At 45.1% G+C, this 23,806-nt stretch overlaps 1 protein-coding gene across 1 annotated transcript in view; it reads left to right on the top strand.

Moving 5' to 3' along the window:
• LOC135523993 (vesicle-fusing ATPase-like) overlaps positions 1-23,806 on the top strand; it is a 78,284-nt gene that overhangs the window by 16,276 nt on the left and 38,202 nt on the right. The window contains exons 2-7 of the mRNA XM_064951065.1: positions 8,385-8,470; positions 15,453-15,552; positions 17,952-17,991; positions 20,341-20,507; positions 20,892-20,999; positions 21,269-21,344. Coding sequence (XP_064807137.1) covers positions 8,385-8,470; positions 15,453-15,552; positions 17,952-17,991; positions 20,341-20,507; positions 20,892-20,999; positions 21,269-21,344 — 577 coding nt within the window. The remainder of the gene's footprint in view (positions 1-8,384; positions 8,471-15,452; positions 15,553-17,951; positions 17,992-20,340; positions 20,508-20,891; positions 21,000-21,268; positions 21,345-23,806) is intronic.

Raw genomic sequence — 23,806 nt, 5'->3', positions numbered from 1 at the left:
GTCTTCTTGGGTATGACGCGACAAGCTTGGCACACCTATATTTGGGGTGTTTCTCCCATTCTTCTCTGCAGATCCTCTCAAGCTCTGTCCGTTTGGATGGGGAGTGTCGCTGCACAGCTATTTTCAGGTCTCTCCAGAGAAGTTCAGTCAGGTTCAAGTCCGGGCTCTGGCTGGGCCACTCAAGGACATTCAGAGGCTTCTCCTGAAACCACTCCTGCGTTGTCTTGGCTGTGTGCTTAGGGTCATTGTCCTGTTGGAAGGTGAACCTTCGCCCCAGTCTGAGGTCCTGAGCTCTCTGGAGCAGGTTTTCATCAAGGATCTCTCTGTACTTTGCTCCATTTATCTTTCCCTCAATCCTGACTAGTCTCCCAGTCCCTGCCGCTGAGAAACATCCCCACAGCATGATGCTACCACCATCATGCTTCACCGTAACGATAGTGCCAGGTTTCCTCCAGACAGGCCAAAGAGTTCAGTCTTGGTTTCATCAAACCAGAGAATCTTGTTTCTCATGGTCTAAGAGTCCTTTAGGTACCTTTTGGCAAACGCCAAGCGGGCTGTTATGTGCCTGTTACTGAGTGGTGGCTTCTGTATGGGCACTCAACCATAAAGGCCTGATTGGTGGAGTGCAGCAGAGATGGTTTTCCTTCTGGAAGGTTCTCCCATCTCCACAGAGGAGCTCTGTCAGTGACCTTCGGGTTCTTGGTCACCTCCCTGACCAAGGCCCTTCTCCCCCAATTGCTCAGTTTGGCCGGGCGGCCAGCTCTATGAAGAGTGTTGGTGGTTCCAGACTTCTTCCATTTAAGAATGTTGGAGGCCACTGTGTTCCTGGGGACCTTCAATTCCCCAGATCTGTGCCTCTCCACAATCTTGTCTCTGAGTTCCTTGGACAATTCCTTCAACCACATGGTTTGGTTTTTGATCTGACATCACTGTCAACTGTGGGACCTTATATAGACAGGTATGTGCCTTTCCATATCATGTCCAATCAATTGAATTGACTAAAATCAAGTTGTAGAAACATCTCAAGGATGATCAATGTCAGGAACCAATACACGCAGTCAGTCAGGAAAGCTAAGGCCAGCTTCTTCAGGCAGAAGTTTGCATCCTGTAGCTCCAACTCCAAAAAGTTCTAGGACACTGTGAAGTCCATGGAGAACAAGAGCACCTCCTCCCAGCTGCCCACTGCACTGAGGCTAGGTAACACGGTCACCACCGATAAATCCATGATTATCGAAAACTTCAACATGCATTTCTCAACGGCTGGCCATGCCTTCCGCCTGGCTACTCCAACCTCGGCCAACAGCTCCGCCCCCCCCGCAGCTCCTCGCCCAAGCCCCTCCAGGTTCTCCTTTACCCAAATCCAGATAGCAGATGTTCTGAAAGAGCTGCAAAACCTGGACCCGTACAAATCAGCTGGGCTTGACAATCTGGACCCTCTATTTCTGAAACTATCCGCCGCCATTGTCGCATCCCCTATTACCAGCCTGTTCAACCTCTTTCATATCATCTGAGATCCCCAAGGATTGTAAAGCTGCCGCAGTCATCCCCCTCTTCAAAGGGGGAGACACCCTGGACCCAAACTGTTAGGCAGGGCAGGATGGATATAGGTCTATCTAAGGTCTTCGAAAGCCAAGTCAACAAACAGGTCACTGACCATCTCGAATCCCACCGTACCTTCTCCGCTGTGCAATCTGGTTTCCGAGCCGGTCACGGGTGCACCTCAGCCACACTCAAGGTACTAAACGATATCATAAACGCCATCGATAAAAGACAGTACTGTGCAGCCGTCTTCATCGACCTTGCCAAGGCTTTCGACTCTGTCAATCACCATATTCTTATCGGCAGACTCAGTAGCCTCGGTTTTTCGGATGACTGCCTTGCCTGGTTCACCAATTACTTTGCAGACAGAGTTCAGTGTGTCAAATCGGAGGGCATGCTGTCCGGTCCTCTGGCAGTCTCTATGGGGGTGCCACAGGGTTCAATTCTCGGGCCGACTCTTTTCTCTGTATATATCAATGATGTTGCTCTTGCTGCGGGCGATTCCCTGATCCACCTCTACGCAGACGACACCATTCTATATACTTCCGGCCCGTCCTTGGACACTGTGCTATCTAACCTCCAAATGAGCTTCAATGCCATACAACACTCCTTCCGTGGCCTCCAACTGCTCTTAAACGGCAGTAAAACCAAATGCATGCTTTTCAACCGATCGCTGCCTGCACCCGCATGCCCGACGAGCATCACCACCCTGGATGGTTCCGACCTTGAAAATGTGGACATCTATAAGTACCTAGGTGTCTGGCTAGACTGTAAACTCTCCTTCCAGACTCCATATCAAACATCTCCAATCGAAAATCAAATCAAGAGTCGGCTTTCTATTCCGCAAGAAAGCCTCCTTAACTCATGCCGCCAAACTTACCCTAGTGAAATCCTCCCGATCCTCGACTTCGGCGATGTCATCTACAAAATTGCCTCCAACACTCTACTCAGCAAACTGGATGCAGTTTATCACAGTGCCATCCGTTTTGTCACTAAAGCACCTTATACCACCCACCACTGCGACTTGTATGCTCTAGTCACCTGGCCCTCGCTACATATTCGTCGCCAGACCCACTGGCTCCAGGTCATCTACAAGTCCATGCTAGGTAAAGCTCCGCCTTATCTCAGTTCACTGGTCACGATGGCAACACCCATCCGTAGCACGCGCTCCAGCAGGTGTATCTCACTGATCATCCCTAAAGCCAACACCTTATTTGGCCGCCTTTCGTTCCAGTACTCTGCTGCCTGTGACTGGAACGAATTGCAAAAATCCCTGAAGTTGGAGACTTATCTCCCTCACCAACTTCAAACATGTGCTATCTGAGCAGCTAACCGATCGCTGCAGCTGTACCATAGTCTATTGGTAAATAGCCCACCCATTTTCACCTACCTCATCCCCACACTGTTTTTATTTATTTACTTTTCTGCTCTTTTGCACACCAGTATCTCTACCTGTACATGACCATCTGATCATTTATCACTCCAGTGCTAATCTGCAAAATTGTAATTATTCGCCTACCTCCTCATGCCTTTTGCACACAATGTATATAGACTCCCCTTTTTTTGTACTGTGTTATTGACTTGTTAATTGTTTACTCCATGTGTAAATCTGTTGTCTGTTCACACTGCTAAGCTTTATCTTGGCCAGGTCGCAGTTCCAAATGAGAACTTGTTCTCAACTAGCCTACCTGGTTAAATAAAGGTGAAATAAAAAAAAATGGAGCAGCATGCACCTGAGCTCGATTTTGAGTCTCGTAGACATTACATTTACATTTACATTTAAGTCATTTAGCAGACGCTCTTATCCAGAGCGACTTACAAATTGGTGAATTCACCTTCTGACATCAGTGGAACAGCCACTTTACAATAGTGCATCTAAATCATTTAAGGGGGGGGTTGAGAAGGATTGCTTTATCCTATCCTAGGTATTCCTTGAAGAGGTGGGGTTTCAGGTGTCTCCGGAAGGTGGTGATTGACTCCGCTGTCCTGGCGTCGTGAGGGAGTTTGTTCCACCATTGGGGGGCCAGAGCAGCGAACAGTTTTGACTGGGCTGAGCGGGAACTGTACTTCCTCAGTGGTAGGGAGGCGAGCAGGCCAGAGGTGGATGAACGCAGTGCCCTTGTTTGGGTGTAGGGCCTGATCAGAGCCTGGAGGTACTGCGGTGCCGTTCCCCTCACAGCTCCGTAGGCAAGCACCATGGTCTTGTAGCGGATGCGAGCTTCAACTGGAAGCCAGTGGAGAGAGCGGAGGAGCGGGGTGACGTGAGAGAACTTGGGAAGGTTGAACACCAGACGGGCTGCGGCGTTCTGGATGAGTTGTAGGGGTTGAATGGCACAGGCAGGGAGCCCAGCCAACAGCGAGTTGCAGTAATCCAGACGGGCGATGACAAGTGCCTGGATTAGGACCTGCGCCGCTTCCTGTGTGAGGCAGGGGCGTACTCTGCGGATGTTGTAGAGCATGAACCTACAGGAACGGGCCACCGCCTTGATGTTAGTTGAGAACGACAGGGTGTTGTCCAGGATCACGCCAAGGTTCTTAGCGCTCTGGGAGGAGGAAACAATGGAGTTGTCACCCGTGATGGCGAGATCATGGAACGGGCAGTCCTTCCCCGGGAGGAAGAGCAGCTCCGTCTTGCCGAGGTTCAGCTTGAGGTGGTGATCCGTCATCCACACTGATATGTCTGCCAGACATGCAGAGATGCGATTCGCCACCTGGTCATCAGAAGGGGGAAAGGAGAAGATTAATTGTGTGTCGTCTGCATAGCAATGATAGGAGAGACCATGTGAGGTTATGACAGAGCCAAGTGACTTGGTGTATAGCGAGAATAGGAGAGGGCCTAGAACAGAGCCCTGGGGGACACCAGTGGTGAGAGCGCGTGGCGAGGAGACAGATTCTCGCCACGCCACCTGGTAGGAGCGACCTGTCAGGTAGGACGCAATCCAAGCGTGGGCCGCGCCGGAGATGCCCAACTCGGAGAGGGTGGAGAGGAGGATCTGATGGTTCACAGTGTCGAAGGCAGCCGATAGGTCTAGAAGGATGAGAGCAGAGGAGAGAGAGTTAGCTTTAGCAGTGCGGAGCGCCTCCGTGATACAGAGAAGAGCAGTCTCAGTTGAATGACTAGTCTTGAAACCTGACTGATTTGGATCAAGAAGGTCATTCTGAGAGAGATAGCGGGAGAGCTGGCCAAGGACGGCACGTTCAAGAGTTTTGGAGAGAAAAGAAAGAAGGGATACTGGTCTGTAGTTGTTGACATCGGAGGGATCGAGTGTAGGTTTTTTCAGAAGGGGTGCAACTCTCGCTCTCTTGAAGACGGAAGGGACGTAGCCAGCGGTCAGGGATGAGTTGATGAGCGAGGTGAGGTAAGGGAGAAGGTCTCCGGAAATGGTCTGGAGAAGAGAGGAGGGGATAGGGTCAAGCGGGCAGGTTGTTGGGCGGCCGGCCGTCACAAGAAGCGAGATTTCATCTGGAGAGAGAGGGGAGAAAGAGGTCAGAGCACAGGGTAGGGCAGTGTGAGCAGAACCAGCGGTGTCGTTTGACTTAGCAAACGAGGATCGGATGTCGTCGACCTTCTTTTCAAAATGGTTGACGAAGTCATCTGCAGAGAGGGAGGAGGGGGGGGGAGGGGGAGGAGGATTCAGGAGGGAGGCAAAGGTTCTGAATAATTATACAGGGTATTTCTGTTTTTAATTTCTATACATTGGCAAAAATGTATAAAAACCCGTTTGCTTTGTCGTTATAGGCTGTTGTGTGTAGATAATCGATTTTACAATAAGGCTGTAACGTAACAAAATGTGGATAAAGGGAAGGGGTCTGAATGCTTTCCGAATACTCTGTACATGTTTGCTCTGGGATGCCTCAAGACTTGTCTGAAGTCTGTTAAAAAGAGGATTGCAAAAAAAGTACTAATTTTAGGCAATAAACTAATTGTTTCCTGCTCTTTCTTATATCTCTCAGATATAGGACAGTCACTTCAGAACAAACTTCCTTTAGATTTTTTTAGGGACTCTGTTTATCCATGGATAAAGCTATTATTCAATGGGCTAATGGCAGTGAATCCAAATTCAATGTTTCATGAAATAATTTATATTATTTTGATACCTTGTTTAAGGGGTCCTAAAATTAAATCAAATAGCTAAAGGATCCTTGGTATGACCATCTTAAAACAATTCCATATGTTCGCTTAGTAGAACAGCCATTGGCCATGCCCACTTTGCCGCCGCTGCTTAAAAAGATCCTAGGGAAAACACTGCTGTACTTAGGACCCTATTGCAATTGCTTGTTTCTCTCAAGATATATGGGCAAGATTTATATAGGTCGTTGTTCATAAAACGTCACAATAACTTGCCGAGTGTTTGATTTGCCTGCTGCGTGGCAAGGAGACCCCCCAGCTCCAATAAAACCATTGACAGCTACGTGCCATTTTCAAGGGATTGTTAAATAATCTATTTGGTTGTAATATCATCACCTCTTGAATACTTATAGTCAAAGTACACATTTCTGATTATTCCATGCAAAACAATTGAGCACATTTAGCTCCATCATCAGTTGTACAGCAAGTAACTGCATGCTTTTTCAAGATCAGTAAACATCAACCGATCATGTCATTTCAGATACGTGAAGGTCCCGAAATCTCAATATTGGCCACAGTTAATTGGATATTTGAGTCCTGTAGAAGTGAACAATACCTTACAAGTATGAGTGGTTTAGGTTAATTTCCCATCCTGTGGTTTATGCCTGTCAAGCAGCAGAATGGCACATTTTGCCAATGTACTGTTAGTTGATAATGTTTACTTTGCAAGCTACCGTTAGAAGCTATGTACAGATGTGGCCAAAAGTTGAGAATTACACAAATATTAATTTTCACAAAGTCTGCTGCCTCAGTTTGTATGATGGCAATTTGCAGATACTCCATAATGTTATGAAGAGTGATCAGATTAATTGCAAAGTCCCTCTTTGCCATGCAAATGAACTGAATCCCCCAAAAAACATTTCCACTGCATTTCAGTCCTGCCACAATAGGAGCAGCTGACATGTCAGTGATTCTCTGGTTAACACAGGTGTGAGTGTTGATGAGGACAAGGCTCACTCTGTCATGCTGATTTGAGTTTCAAATAACTGACTGGAAGCTTGGTGGTGCTTGGAATCATTGTTCTTCTTCTGTCAAACATGGTTACCTGCAAGGGACGTGCCGTCATCATTGCTTTGCACAAAAAGGGCTTCACAGGCAAGGATATTGCTGACAGTAAGATTGCACCTAAATCAACAAGAACTTCAAGGAGAGCGGTTCAATTGTTGTGAAAAAGACTTCAGGGCGCCAGGATCGTCTCCTAAAGTTGATTCAGCTGCGGCATCAGGGCACCACCAGTACAATTCCATATGTACAGAAATGGTTGGGTGTGAAAAACCCAGCAGGGTTGCAGTTCTTGACACACTCAAACCGGTGCACCTGGCACCTACGACTATCCTTTGTTCAAAGGCACTTTAAATATTTTGCCTTGCCCATTCACCCTCTGAATGGCACACACAATCCATGTTTCATTTGTCTCAAGTCTTAAAAAGTTTCTTTAAATCTACCTGATTTGAAGTGGATTTAACAGGTGGCATCAATACAGGATCATAGCGTTCACCTGGATTCATGGGTATTTGAACTCTTCAAAATATATTTTTCTGGAGACGTATAACATGTTACACTTGTAGCTCTTTGCAGTGTGAGAGGCTATGGCTTGTATAAATCACCATCATCCCTGTGGAGAACTTATAGCCGTGATATATTGCAAGGTTACTATCAACCGTTATGAGAAAGTTGCGGAGGCCTGGAAAATGGCCTGAAGTCCAAGGTGTCACGTTGCTAGAATTTTACCATCGCTCCTCAAAGAAGTAGCTAGGAGTAATGACTTTATTCTCAGGAAGATGCAAAACAACAACCCCGGCCTAGACCGTTGATTTCTTTCTTGAAATGTGCAATAGTTTGAGTTACACTGTTGGTTTAAACAGAATCCCTCAAGGGAGAACTTTAGCCTACACTTTTTGTTTTTGATAAACATACCTGAGTTGTTTTGCATCTGTATGAGGCTTGTGAACCATCCTACATGTCTTCACTACCCACAAAGCCCTATTCCTTACTTGTTATCTCTTTTCAGTATACATCAATATATTTTCAATGCTTCCCTCCCACTTCTGGGGATATGTATGCCAATAGCAGGAAAAGCTTTTCCATCCAATCAAATTAGCTGGAGTGGAGGGACAACCCCATTCACTGCCTAGGCTAAATTTAATTTGTCTTAGATCCACTAACTCGCAAAGAGGCAATATGGGAAGTTTGGCTGACAGGCAAAAAAAAAAAAAATGTTTATTTGAAAAGAAGCGATCTGGTTTAAAAGAGCGTAGGTTGACAATCGACATGGGAATGCAGTTTGTCCGGCCTACCCCGGCCAAACCCGGATGACGCTGGGCCAGTTGTGCGCAGCCCTATGGGACTCCCAATTGCGGCCGGTTGCGATACAGCCTGGTTTCGAGCCAGGGTGCCTCTAGTGAAGACCTCTCGCGCTGAGATGCAGTGCCTTAGACCGCTGCGCCACTCGGGAGCAATGTTGAGGAAATGACGCAGGTCCTTTCTACTTTAACTGGATTGGAGCAGCCTTTAGTAGTACAATCTTTTCAAATAGCTGAAACTTACTAAAAGGCATAAGCCATGTGATACCACAGACAAGGGATGTGAAAGAGGAAATATTTTCATTACACCATATCAATTGCAATTGACATGTCACTGGGACATGTTCCTTTTTAAAAACATTTTTACGGTTATTGAGTCTTTTTTTTATTTATTTTTTTATTCTCCTTGCCAGACGATGCAAGCGGCACGATGCCCAACAGACGAACTATCACTTACCAACTGCGCAGTCGTGAGTGAGAAGGACCCACAGTTTGAACAGTAAGTAATGTGTGTGTGACCACTATATGGTTGTATGCTGTTTGTGCATGTACGTGTGTTTTGATCCCCAGCCCTGAGGTGCCTCTGCCACATCAAAGGCCTGTGTGTGTGTGGCGGTAGATCACAGTGGATCACTGGGGCTCAGCTCTCTAGCCAGGATGCCAAAAGCCCCAGGGCTGCCACATTATGTCTGTAATGTTGTTCTGTCTTTTCATCTCTGGCCTTGCACCTGTCCCTCTGGGGCAGGTGTGGGACTCACCAAAGCTCTTACCTGGTGAAAGAAGTAACCCACCCCAGCAGAAAAATGTCACCATGGAACATATGGTCTGGCTGTGTCTCTCTGTCGGGTCTTGCACCAATAAAGGGGATTCAAAAATTCTCTCAATATCATGCTTGCTATCCATGTAAACATACAGTGGGGCAAAAAAGTATTTAGTCAGCCACCAATTGTGCAAGTTCTCCCACTTACAAAGATGAGAGAGGCCTGTAATTTTCATAGGTACACTTCAACTATGACAGACAAAATGAGGAAAGAAAATCCAGAAAATCACATTGTAGGATTTTTAATGAATTTATTTGCAAATTGTGGTGGAAAATAAGTATTTGGTCACCAACAAACAAGCAAGATTTCTGGCTCTCACAGACCTGTAACTTCTTCTTTGAGAGGCTACTCTGTCCTCCACTCGTTACCTGTATTAATGGCACCTGTTTGAACTTGTTATTAGTATAAAGACACCTGTCCACAACCTCAAACAGTCACACTCCAAACTCCACTATGGCCAAGACCAAAGAGCTGTCAAAGGACACCAGAAACAAAATTGTAGACCTGCACCAGGCTGGTAAGACTGAATCTGCAATAGGTAAGCAGCTTGGTTTGAAGAAATCAACTGTGGGAGCAATTATTATTATTATCAACCGATCGCTGCCTGCACCCGCATGCCCGACTAGCATCACCACACTGGATGGTTCCGACCTTGAATATGTGGACACCTATAAGTACCTAGGTGTCTGGCTAGACTGCAAACTCTCCTTCCAGACCCATATCAAACATCTCCAATCGAAAATCAAATCAAGAGTCGGCTTTCTATTCCGTAACAAAGCCTCCTTCACTCACGCTGCCAAGGTTACCCTAGTAAAACTGACTATCCTACCGATCCTCGACTTCGGCGATGTCATCTACAAAATTGCTTCCAACACTCTTCTCAGCAAACTGGATGCAGTTTATCACAGTGCCATCTGTTTTGTCACTAAAGCACCTTATACTACCCACCACTGCGACTTGTATGCTCTAGTCGGCTGGCCCTCGCTACATATTTGTCGCAAGACCCACTGGCTCCAGGTCATCTACAAGGCCATGCTAGGTAAAGCTCCGCCTTATCTCAGTTCACTGGTCACGATGGCAACACCCATCCGTAGCACGCGCTCCAGCAGGTGTATCTCACTGATCATCCCTAAAGCCAACACCTCATTCGGCCGCCTTTCGTTCCAGTACTCTGCTGCCTGTGACTGGAACGAATTGCAAAAATCGCTGAAGTTGGAGACTTATCTCCCTCACCAACTTCAAACATCAGCTATCTGAGCAGCTAACCGATCGATGCAGCTGTACATAATCTATTGGTAAATAGCCCACCCATTTTCACCTACCTCATCCCCACAGTTTTTATTGATTTACTTTTCTGCTCTTTTGCACACCAATATCTCTACCTGTACATGATCATCTGATCATTTATCACTCCAGTGTTAATCTGCAATATTGTAATTATTCGCCTACCTCCTCATGCCTTTTGCACACATTGTATATAGACTCCCCTTTTTTTTCTACTGTGCTATTGACTTGTTAATTGTTTACTCCATGTGTAACACTGTGTTGTCTGTTCACACTGCTATGCTTTATCTTGGCCAGGTCGCAGTTGTAAATGAGAACTTGTTCTCAACTAGCCTACCTGGTTAAATAAAGGTGAAATAAAAAAATATTTCAAAAATATTTAAAAAATTAGGAAATGGAAGACATACAAAACCACTGACAATTTCCCTCGATCTGGGGCTCCATGCAAGATCTCACCCTGTGGGGTCAAAATGATCGCAAGAACAGTGAGCAAAAATCCCAGAACCACACGGGGGGACCTAGTGAATGAACTGCAGAGAGCTAGGACCAAAGTAACCAAGCCTACCATCAAATCAAAATTATTTATATAGCCCTTCGTACATAAGCTGATATCTCAAAGTGCTCTACAGAAACCCAGCCTAAAACCCCAAACTGCAAGCAATGCATGTGTAGAAGCACGGTGGCTAGGAAAAACTCCCTAGAAAGGCCAAAACCTAGGAAGAAACCTAGAGAGGAACCAGGCTATGTGGGGTGGCCAGTCCTCTTCTGGCTGTGCCGGGTGGAGATTATAACAGAACATGGCCAAGATGTTCAAATGTTCATAAATGACCAGCATGGTCCAATAATAATAAGGCAGAACAGTTGAAACTGTAGTAGTAGCACGGCCAGGTGGACTGGGGACAGCAAGGAGTCATCATGTCAGGTAGTCCTGAGGCATGGTCCAAGGGCTCAGGTCCTCCAAGAGAGAGAATTAGAGAGCACACTTAAATTCACACAGAACACCGGATAGGACAAGTACTCCAGATATAACAAACTGACCCTAGCCCCCCGACACATAAACTACTGCAGCATAAATACTGGAGGCTGAGACAGGAGGGGTCAGGAGACACTGTGGCCCCATCCGAGGACACCCCCGGACAGGGCCAAACAGGAAGGACATAACCCCACCCACTTTGCCAAAGCACAGCCCCCACACCACTAGAGGGATATCTTCAACCACCAATTTACCATCCTGAAACAAGGCTGAGTATAGTCCACAAAGATCTCCACCACGGCACAACCCAAGGGGGGGGCGCCAACCCAGACAGGATGATCACACCAGTGACTCAACCCACTCAGGTGATGCATCCCTCCCAGGGACGGTCTGAGAGAGCCCCAGTAAGCCAGTGACTCAGCCCCTGTAATAGGGTTAGAGGCAGAGATCCCAGTGGAAAGAGGGAGATGGCAAGGGCGGTTCGTTGCTCCAGAGCCTTTCTGTTCACCTTCCCACTCCTGGGCCAGACTACACTCAATCATATGACCCACTGAAGAGATGAGTCTTCAGTAAAGACTTAAAGGTTGAGACCGAGTTTGCGTCTCTGACATGGGTAGGCAGACCGTTCCATAAAAATGGAGCTCTATAGAAGAAAGCCCTGCCTCCAGCTGTTTGCTTAGAAATTCTAGGGACAATTAGGAGGCCTGCGTCTTGTGACCATAGCGTACGTGTAGGTATGTACGGCAGGACCAAATCAGAGAGATAGGTAGGAGCAAGCCCATGTAATGCTTTGTAGGTTAGCAGTAAAACCTTGAAATCAGCCCTTGCTTTGACAGGAAGCCAGTGTAGGGAGGCTAGCACTGGAGTAATATGATCCAATTTTTTGGATTCTCGTCAGGATTCTAGCAGCCGTATTTAGCACTAACTGAAGTTTATTTAGTGCTTTATCCGGGTAGCCGGAAAGTAGAGCATTGCAGTAGTCTAACCTAGAAGTGACAAAAGCATGGATTAATTTTTCTGCATCATTTTTGGACAGAAAGGGCAATTTTGGGGCTTCACCATGTTTCATTGAAATGTACAGCTGTGTGTCATCCGCATAGCAGTGAAAGTTAACATTATGTTTTCGAATGACATCCCCAAGAGGTAAAATATATAGTGAAAACAATAGTGGTCCTAAAACGGAACCTTGAGGAACACCAAAATGTACAGTTGATTTGTCAGAGGACAAACCATTCACAGAGGCAAACTGATATCTTTCCCGACAGATAAGATCTAAATGAGGCCAGAACCTGTCCGTGTAGACCAATTTGGGTTACCAATCTCTCCAAAAAAATGTGGTGATCGATGGTATCAAAAGCAGCACTAAGGTCTAGGAGCACGAGGACAGATGCAGAGCCTCAGTCTGATGCCATTAAAAGGTCATTTACCACCTTCACAAGTGCAGTCTCAGTGCTATGATGGGGTCTAGGAAGCAGCTCTTTCAGTATTTTAGTTGGAATAGGGTCCAGTATGCAGGTTGAGGGTTTAGAGGCCATGATTATTTTCATCATTGTGTCAAGAGATATAGTACTAAAACACTTGAACGTCTCTCTTGATCCTAGGTCCTGGCAGAGTTGTGCAGATTCAGGACAACTGAGCTTTGAAGGAATACGCAAATTTAAAGCGGAGTCCGTAATTTGCTTTCTAATAATCATGATATTTTCCTCAAAGAAGTTCATGAATTTATCACTGCTAAAGTGAAAGCCATCCTCTCTTGGGGAATGCTGCTTTTTTGTTAGCTTTGCGACAGTATCAAAAAGAAATTTCGGATTGTTCTTATTTTCCTCAATTAAGTTAGAAAAATAGGATGATCGAGCAGCAGTAAGAGCTCTTCGGTACTGCACGGTACTGTCTTTCCAAGCTAGTCTGAAGACTTCCAGTTTGGTGTGGCGCCATTTCCGTTCCAATTGTCTGGAAGCTTGCTTCAGAGCTCGGCTATTTTCTGTGTACCAGGGAGCTAGTTTCTTATGAGAAATGTTTTTAGTTTTTAGGGGTGCAACTGCATCTAGGGTATTGCGCAAGGTTAAATTGAGTTCCTCAGTTAGGTGGTTAACTGATTTTTGTCCTCGGGCGTCCATGGGTAGACAGAGGGAATCTGGAAGGACATCAAGTAATCTTTGTGTTGTCTGTGAATTTATAGCACGACTTTTGATGTTCCTTGGTTGTGGTCTGAGCAGATTATTTGTTGCAATTGCAAACATAATAAAATGGTGGTCCGATAGTCCAGGATTAAGATCCACAACATTTATTCCATGGGACAAAACTAGGTCCAGAGTATGACTGTGACAGTGAGTGGGTCCAGAGACATGTTGGACAAAACCCAGAGTCGATGATGGCTCCGAAAGCCTTTTGGAGTGGGTCTGTGGACTTTTCCAATATTAAAGTCACCAAAGACTAGGGTCCTGTGTGGCTCAGTCGGTAGAGCATGGCGCTTGCAACGCCAAGCGTCGTGGGTTCGATTCCCACTGGGGCCACCCATATGCAAAAGTAGTGGCCCCAGCCGACTTGTAAGTCGCTTTGGACAAAAGCGTCTGCTAAATGGGATATATTATATATCTACTAGAATATTATCTGCTATGACTACAAAGTCCGATAGAAATTCAGGGACCTCAATGAGGAACGCTGTATATGGCCCAGGAGGCCTGTAAACAGTAGCTATAAAAAGTGATTGAGTAGGCTGCATAGATTTCATGACTAGCTCAAAAGATGAAAACGTCTTTTTTTTTTTTTTTGTAAATTGAAATTTGCTATCGTAAATGTTAGCAACACCTCCGCGTTTGCGGGATGCACGGGGGATATGGTCACTTGTGTAGCTAGGAGGTGAGACCTCATTTAACACAGTAAATTCATCAGGCTTAAGCCATGTTTCAGTCAGGCCAATCACATCAAGATTATGATCAGTGATTAGTTCATTGACTATAATTGCCTTTGAAGTAAGGGATCTAACATTAAGTAGCCCTATTTTGAGATGTGAGGTATCATGATCTCTTTCAATAATGACAGGAATGGTGGTCTTTAATCCTAGTGAGATTGCTAAGGCGAACACCGCCATGTTTAGTTTTGCCCAACCTAGGTCGAGGCACAGACACGGTCTCAATGGTGATAGCTGAGCTGACTACACTGACTGTGCTAGTGGCAGACTCCGCTATGCTGGCAGGCTGGCTAACAGCCTGCTGCCTATTTCATTGTGGAGCTAGAGGAGTTAGAGCCCTGTCTATGTTGGTAGATAAGATGAGAGCACCTCTCCAGCTAGGATGGAGTCCGTCACTCCTCAGCAGTTCAGGCTTGGTCCTGTTTGTGGGTGAGTCCCAGAAAGAGGGTCAATTATCTATCCCTTTTGGGAGGGGCAGAAAACAGTTTTCAACCAGCGATTGAGTTGTGAGACTCTGCTGTAGAGCTCGTCAGTAACACACTACACCACCAGGGACTCAAATCCTGCAGTGCCAGACGTGTCCCCCTGTTTAAGCCAGTACATGTCCAGGCCCGTCTGAAGTTTGCTAGAGAGCATTTGGATGATCCAGAAGAAGATTGGGAGAATATCATATGGTCAGATGAAACCAAAATATAACTTTTTGGTAAAACTCAACTCGTCGTGTTTGGAGGACAAAGAATGCTGAGTTGCATCCAAAGAACACCATACCTACTGTGAAGCATGGGGGTGGAAACATCATGTTTTGGGGCTGTTTTTCTGCAAAGGGACCAGGATGACTGATCCGTGTAAAGGAAAGAATGAATGGGGCCATGTATCCTGAGATTTTGGTGAAAACCTCCTTCCATCAGCAAGGGCATTGAAGATGAAACGTGGCTGGGTCTTTCAGCATGACAATGATCCCAAACACACTGCCCGGGCAACAAAGGAGTGGCTTCGTAAGAAGCATTTCAAGGTCCTGGAGTGGCCTAGCCAGTCTCCAGATCTCAACCCATAGAAAATCTTTGGAGGGAGTTGGAAGTCCGTGTTGCCCTGCAACAGCCCCAAAACATCACTGCTCTAGAGGAGATCTGCATGGCCAAAATACCAGCAACAGTATGTGAAAACCTTGTGAAGACTTACAGAAAACATTTGACCTCTGTTGGCAATGACAAAGGGTATATAACAAAGTATTGAGGAACTTTTGTTATTGATCAAATACTTATTTTCCACTATAATTTGCAAATAAATTAATTGAAAATCCTACAATGTGATTTTCTGGATTTTTTTTCTCATTTTGTCTGTCATAGTTGAAGTGTACCTATGATGAAAATTACAGGCCTCATCTTTTTAAGTGGGAGAACTTGCACAATTGGTGGCTGACTAAATGTTTTTTGCCGCACTGTACATATCATAGTTTTCTCTGTATGATATGATAGTCCTCTTCTCTATGCAGTCACGTGACCGTGAGAACCACGCCGACCCACAAGTTTGTGTTCACAGTGAAGACCCACCAGAGTGTGGTCCCAGGGACCATCGCCTTCAGTCTGCCACAGGTAGGAGACACCATCATGGCCTTCATAAAATAGGCTACACACACTGTTCAAAGCTATCCTTACTTGATAGATAAATAATACATTGACCAAGTCGAACCCACATGTTTTAGGGCGTTATAACTAAAGTCATCATTTTAATCGATGACAGTGATAAAGTTGGTTTCTACAGGTGCAGCGCAGTCACAATGTGTGGATGATCTTCTGACTGTATTTGACTTTAGCTGTCTGGCTTACGATGGCCTGTCCTGTGTGCATGCTTCTCCTCCTCTCTGTTGTCTTCTATCATGTCTGTCGCTGCTTTTGACCTTTGCCTGTCTTTGCCTGCTCTTTCTCCTTCTATAAACTCTGCAGCCACAGCCGGCACTCAGGTACTCCAGCAACGTCCACATTGGCCGGTCTTATTTCACAACTAGATTGGAGTAATGAACAGAAGCAGTTGTAAATTGGACCGTAGAGACATTTTATAAGATTGTAGCAATGCGCTACATGATAACTCTTGGTTGGACATGTATCAATGGCCTAATGCGCCGTACAGTAGCCTAGAGCTTCGGCCGCCATGTGAAGTAGGTGACACGTGGGTTCAACTATCAGTCAAAAACCCTTAGCCCGGTCCGGACGTTTTTTTTTAACCTGTTGTGGGACTGATGTTCTTCTTGAAAGATGTTGTAAAATAAGACCGTGTTTAAGAGACAGCCTACATCACTGTCTTTGTCAGAACACCCTAGTTATCACTGATGCTGTCTAGTAGTTGCAAAAATACAGTATCAGTCAAAAGTTTGGACACACCTACTCATTTGACGGTTTTTCTTAATTTTTTCGACTTTTCTACATTGTAGAATAATAGTGAAGACAGACATACTATGAAATAACACATATGGAATCATGTGTGTTATTTGGCACCTTTGCCTTAATCACAGCTTTGCACACGCTTGGCATTCTCTCAACCAGCTTCACCTGGAATGATTTTCCAACAGTCTTGAAGGAGTTTCCACATATGCTGAGCACTTGTACGCTGCTTTTCCTTCACTCTGCTTTCCAACTCATCCCAAACCTTCTCAATTCGGTTGAGGTCGGGTGATTGTGGAGGCAAGGTCATCTGATGCAGCACTTAATCACTCTCATTCTTGGTCAAATAGCCCTTACACACCCTGGAGGTGTGTTGGGTCATTGTCCTGTTGAAAAACAAATGATCGTCCCACTAAGCGCAAACCTGATGGGATGGTGTATTGCTATGGTTGCCATGCTTGTTAAGTGTGCCATGAATTCTAAATAAATCACTGACAGTGTCACCAGCAAAGCACCATCACACCACCTCCATGCTTCACGGTGGGAACCACACATGCAGAGATCATTTGTTCACCTACTCTGCGTCACAAAGACACAGTTGTTGGAACCAAACATCGCAAATTTGGACTCCAGACCAAAGGACTGATTTCCACCGGTCTAGTGTCCATTGCTCGTATTTCTTGGCCCAAGCAAGTCTCTTCTTCTTAATGGTGTCCTTTAGTAGTGGTTTCTTTACAGCAATTCGACCATGAAGGCCTGATTCACGCAGTCTCCTGAACAATTGATGTTGAGATGTGTCTGTTACTTGAACTCTGAAGTATTTATTTGGGCTGCAATTTCTGAGGCTGTCAAGTCTAATGAACTTATCCTCTGCAGCAGAAGTAACTCTGGGTCTTCCTTTCCTGTGGCGGTCATGAGAGCCAGTTTCATCATAGTGCTTGATGGTTTTTGTGACTGCATTTGAAGAAACTTTCAAAGTTCTTGAAGTGTTCCGGGTTGACTGACCTTCACGTCTTAAAGTAATGATGGACTGTCGTTTCTCTTTCCTCATTTGAGCTGTTCTTGCCATAATATGGACTTGGTCTTTTACCAAATAGGGCTATCTTCTGTATACCCCCCTACCATGTCACAAAACAACTTATTAGCGCAAACGCATTAAGAAGGAAAGAAATTCCACAAATGAACTTTTAACAAGGCACACCACACCTGTTAATTGAAATGCATTCCAGGAAGCTGGTTGAGAGAATGCCAAGTGTGCAAAGCTGTGATCAAAGCAAAGAGTGGCTACTTTGAAGAATATAAAATATATTTTTGTTACTATGTGATTCCATTTCTTATTTCATAATTTTGATGTCTTCACTATTATTTTACAATATAGAACATAGTAAAAATAAAGAACCCTTGAATGAGTAGGTGTGTCCAAACATTTGACTGGTACTGTATGTTTAGAATGTCTCTTTTTCCTGAGCCTGCTTGTACCTTGTTGCTGGGCAACTGGATTCTATAGATAGTGATGCCCTTTTTATATGGTCTTTGTTTGCATAGTCCAATACATAATACAAAAGAAATGTGTGAACTGTACACTGACTAGGATACATTACTTGTTTTCCCAGAGAAAATGGGCAGGCCTCTCCATTGGTCAGGATGTGGAAGGTAAGATTAAAACATGATGGTATTGAACTGTGAGGTGAATGCAGGAAGACCAAGTGCAGTCTCTCTGAATTCTTCTCATTAATTGCCATTGTATAACTGCTGTCCTATCATTAGCCACCAGATGGGGCGGCAGGTAGCCAAGTGGTTAGAGCATTGGGCCAGTATATGAAAGGTTGCTAGATCAAATCCCGAACTGACAAGGTAAAAAAAATCTGTCGTTCTGCCGCTGAACAAGGCCGTTAACCCACTGTTCCTAGGCCGTCATTGTAAATTTGTTCATTTGTGAATTTGTTCTGACTGAAAAAATAAATGGCCAGCTATGGTCTGTATCTTCAATAAAAGCTTTGTTTTGACACGAAAACCCCAACATCTCTCTAACAAAAACCCTGTAACTTAATCTTGTTTCACTCTAAAGGTTTTAGAGATATTTCCCCTCTGCCAGAGAAATGGGTCCTTTGCTGCAGTGATAGAGCTTCAAATGCCACCCCCAGCCTGTTGATTTGGATTTATAGGTTGTTTCTCAACATCCATGCTACCGTGCTCCGAGCACGCAAATTGGAGCATGGGAGGGTCGGAGTATGAGTTAAAATCAAGTTTTGCGAAACGGAGCATGGAGGGCACTTCTCGGATGTACGTGGAGTAGCCAAGGATATAGAGTTTCTGTATCTCAATTGGCCCAGGTAAAACATTTGGAAATCGGGGCATGAACTCCAAGGTGTCAAGTGTTTCCACAGGGATGCTGGCCCATGTTGACGCCAATGCTTCCCACTTGACACAACTGTGTGGAACAGGGCTAGCCGCCCTGTGGAACACTTTCGACACCTTGGAGTCCATGCCCCGACGAATTAAGGCCGTTCTGTGGGGAAAAAAGGGGGTGCAACTCAATATTCGGGAAGTGTTCCTACTGTTTTGTACACAGTGTAAGCGTGACACAAATACCCACTAGTGTGCGTAGTCTGTTAGCCACGAACAATTAGCAGCTAGCTACCCATCTACCTTGCACAACATTTAGTTTTAGGTCATTTTTACCAAGCTGGTAAGCTAGATCATTACGATTCACATACAGTTAGCTGACAATTATGATGGAAAACCTTTTGCTTTGTGTATAACTTGTTTAGTCTCTTGTTGCAATTGTCCTCGCTGGAAGAAGGTTCAGTGAATGGGGAGGTGCAGTGTGAGGTAATACAGTAGGGGCAAGTGTTTTATGCGTTCTCCACCCTCTCGTCCTCACAAGAACGTACTCAAGAGAACGTCTTCTGAGAATGCAATCCGAACGTGTGTGTGTGTGGAGCACGGTAGTATGCATATTGAGAAACACCCATAGTTTCAGGAGGAGGGGGTTGGTCTGGCCACCCATATAGATGTGATCTATGTGGACGCAGTGAGGGGGTGGTGGAGGGGAAGTGATTGCTCTAGCACATGGATCGCTTCAGAGATCGTGGAGGTCTTGAAGCTCGACCAGGTTATCAAAGCCCTAGCCAGTGTACACCCATTGTCTGATAATATCTATAGCAACGATGCTTGCGGTAATAGCCCTATAGGGCCTATAAGTCCTATAGCTCCGCTTTACATCCTGCAGAACAGCTCTGCTCCGCAAAGCGCAGGAAGTATGAATGCTCTGACTTGAGCGGAGGCCGCATGGCAGTAAATGGTATACGGCCACTGTGGATGACGGATTGACCACGCAGAGCCTTTTTTTTTTTTTTTTTTATCCTGGTGGTCCAGATCTGTTTGAACTTTGGCCAACTCCTCTCTGTGTCCGTTCTTTGTCAAGCCAAACATGTATGGATGACAACAACACATGTAGTATGGGACCAGACTAGCTCTGCCTAGGATAACAACATAATATTAGTCGAAATATGCCCCTCTGAAAGTGTTATTAGCAAAGTGTCACTATGTAAAGACACCCTGATCTGGAATAGAGCTGGTAATTGGCTAATTTGCATAATTACCGTACTGCTTAGGTGGCTGTGAACAGATTTTGAAAGAACAGCTGGTTCCTTCATCAAATGCAGCCCTGTGTTGCAGACTGCGCTCTCTCAGGTGTGAGGTCCTGAACAACAGAGGCCTGTTTGAACTCGCTGTAACGTGTTAGTGTGACGTTCACGTGGTCATTGTATTATTGAACCAAGTGATTCAATATGCAAAATCCATTAGAAAACAATGATGCTAAAGGTGTTTGTCCATGATTAGGTTGTTCATGGAATATGCTGCAAAGTGAATAGCACTATTGAGCAAGGTACTACAAATGAACACAGATCAGACTTTTGACATTGTACTTGAAAATGAAAACGGAGTAAAGGGGTGAAAAGCTACCAGGCTACTCTTCTATGTTTCCTTTCCATGTAGTGACCAACTACAACTTTGACAAGTCCAAGCAGTGTGTGGGCACCATGATGGTGGAGATTGATTTCCTGCAGAAGAAGAGTGTGGACAGCAGCCAATACGACTCAGACAAGATGGCTGCAGAGTTCATCCAGCACTTCAACAGCCAGGCCTTCAGTGCGGGCCAGCAGGTACAGGAACTATAACCTATAGAAGGACGCTGGGGTGACAGGGTGGTGTTGCTTGCGTACCTCTTAGAAGACTTTGGTGGTCTTGAGGCTCTTGGTAGAAGTTGCCCTTAGAAACCGATCTAGGATCAGCTTAACCATTGCAAAGTGGCAAAACTGACTGTGGATCATTAACAATGGCTGACTTTGTCGTACTCTTGGCTTTAGGTTGAGGGGTAGCATCGAGCGAACTTCTCCTCAAATGATTTAATAGCACAAACATTTTTGTTGTATTCTTAGATTCTGCCAAGTTGCCACGCTTTTGTATTTGTGTTCTGCATGCTGATGACTCTTTGTTATTCTTACCTTCTAACATTGTCCACTCTTCCTCTTTCTTGGTGTCTCTAGCTGGTGTTTAGTTTCTGTGACAAGCTGTTTGGCCTGCTGATAAAAGACATTGAAGCCATGGACCCAAGCATCCTCAAGGGAGAAGCAGGCTCTGGGAAGAAGCACAAGGTATCTAGAGCACCAATCAACCTACCTTAGGACCTCGATTATCACGATTAGATATACCATTTATATATGATTAATACACTTTACATTACATAGTAATGTTCATTCACTTGAACTAATCGTCGTTACAGTAGTAATCTAGTCACACTAGCTATACAGTAGTTATAGTTTATATAACACGGTGAAGTCACACCCAAGGTGCTTGATGGTAACGTAAATTGTCGTGAAGAATACTCACTCCTAACTGTCTTCTGTCTCTGTGGTCTATACAGATTGACATTGGCTTGTTGCTGGGAAACAGCCAGGTGGTTTTTGAGAAGGCCGAGAGCTCTTCTCTTACCCTCATTGGTAAGTGTCGTCCCTGGCTCGTTCCGATGCAGAAAACTGGCCATGTGTGACGCTGTCTTGTATCAGGGTCATATATATCTGACAGGTTGATGTGCTCAAATCGTGTTCCTCAGCATAATACAATTTGAATTACTAAGGCTTGAGATTTGTGTAATTTAAAGTAGGTTTGCTTACAAGGCTAAACTAAGTGACATTCGGCCTCAATATACCACACGCTAAACCGCCTTGACTGACTATCCATTTGTGGCATGTGCTTGTTGTTACCCAATACCGCCACAAGGTGACACCCTATCCACAGTTTATTGGCCTTTCATCTTGCTCTCAGAAGTTTTGAGTGATGAAATTCTAGATGGCCCTAGAGAGGAAAGTGCCATTTTTTTTCTCCCAATGTTAAGTACTTTTCTTTATGCCATTGATAGAATATTTAGTTAATACATTAAAAGCTTTACACCGTTCCCCTGTCTATGAGTTAATGGTTGCCACTCGTGCCAGGTTTCAAATCAAATTGTATTTGTCACATGTGCCCGAATTCAACAGGACCTTACCATGAAATGCTTACTTACAAGCCCTTAACCAACAATTCAGTTCAAGAAATAGAGTTAAGAATTTTTTTAATAAATAAAGTTTTAAAAATTGACATAACAATAACAACGCTATATACAGAGGGGGTACCGGTACCGAGTCAATGTGCGGGCGTACAGGTTAGTCAAGGTAATTTGTAAAGTGACTATGCATAGATAATAAGCGAGTAGCAGAATTGTAAAAACAAAGGGAGGGGGGGTCAATGTAAATAGTCCAGGTGGTCATTTTATTAATTGTTCAGCAGTCTTATGCCTTTGGGGTAGAAGCTGTTAAAGAGCCTTGCGGACCTAGACTTGGCTCTCCGGTACCGCTGGCCAGGCGGTAAAAGAAAGAACAGTCTATGACTTGGGTGACTAGTCTTTGACAATTTTTTGGGCCTTCCTCTTACACCGCCTAGTATATAAATCCTGGATGGCATGAAGCTTGGCCCCAGTGATGTACTGGGCCGTACCCACTAACCTCTGTAGTGCCTTACGGTCAGATGCCGAGCAGTTGCCATACCAGGCAGTGATGCAACCGGTCAGGATGCTCTCGATGTTGCAGAACATTTTGAGGATCTGGGGACCCATGGCAAATCTTTTCAGTCTCCTAAGGGGAAAAAGGTGTTGTCGTGCCCTCTTCCCAACTGTCTTGGTGTGTTTAGACCATGCTAGTTCGTTGATGTGGACACCAAGGAACTTGAAACTCTCGATCTGCTCCACTGCAGCCCCGTTGATGTTAATGGAGTCCTGTTCGGCCCTCCTTTTCTTATAGTCCGCGATCAGCTCCTTTATCTTGCTCACATTGAGGGAGAGGTTGTTGTCCTGGCACCACACTGCCAGGTCTCTGACCTCCTCCTTATAAGCTATCTCATTGTTGTAGGTGATCAGGCCTACCACTGTTGTGTCGTCAGAAAACTTAATGATGGTGTTGGAGTCGTGTTTGGCCAAGCAGTCGTTGAACAGGGAGTACAGGAGGGGACTGAGCACGCACCCCTGAAGGGCCCCAGTGTTGAGGATCAGTGTGGCAGATGTTGTTGCCTTCCCTTACCACCTGGGGGCGGCCTGTCGAAGTCCAAGATCCAGTTGCAGAGGGAGGTGTTTAGTCCCAGGGTCCTTAACTTACTGATGAGCTTTGAGGGCACTATCGTGTTGAACGCTGAGCTGTAGTCAATGAACAGCATTCTCACATAAGTGTTCCTTTTTTCCAGGTGGGAAAGGGCAGTGTGGAGTAAGAATGAGATTGCATCATCTGTGAATCTGTTGGGGCAGTATGCCAATTGGAGTGGGTCTAGGGTTTCCATCATGATGGTGTTGATGTGAGCCATGACCAACCTTTCAAAGCCCTTCATGGCTACTGAAGTGAGTGCTACGGGGTGTTAATCATTTAGGCAGGTTACCTTCGCTTTCTTGGCCACAGGGACTATGGTGGTCTGTTTGAAACATGTAGGTATTACAGACTCGGTCAGGGAGAGGAAAATGTCATGAAGACACTTGCCAGTTGGTCTGTGCATGCTTTTGAGTACATGTCCTGGTAATCCGTCTGAGCCTTGACTAGCCTTTCAACTGTAATTGGCCTTGGATAAAAACATCTACTAAATGCCATTTTATTATAATAAAAATAATATATGACATTTTTCCCTCTATGTACATTGCCTTCGGAAAGAATTCAAACCCCTTTCACATGTTGTTACTTTACAGCCTTATTATAAAAGGGATTAAATAAATAAAAAATCCCCAGCAATCTACACACAATACCCCATAATGACAAAGTGAAAACAGGTTTTTAGAAATGCGGGTAGAGGAACAATGGTGGCCATCTTGATGCATATGTGGACAGCAGACTGTGATAGGGAGAGATTGAATATGTCCGTAAACACTCCAGCCAGCTGGTCTGCACAT

This window comes from Oncorhynchus masou, chromosome 31 (assembly GCF_036934945.1).
Source record: "Oncorhynchus masou masou isolate Uvic2021 chromosome 31, UVic_Omas_1.1, whole genome shotgun sequence".
NCBI classification, from domain to species: domain Eukaryota; kingdom Metazoa; phylum Chordata; class Actinopteri; order Salmoniformes; family Salmonidae; genus Oncorhynchus; species Oncorhynchus masou.
The sequence above is the reverse complement of the archived record's forward strand: the minus strand, read 5'-3'. Positions and strand labels throughout refer to the sequence as shown.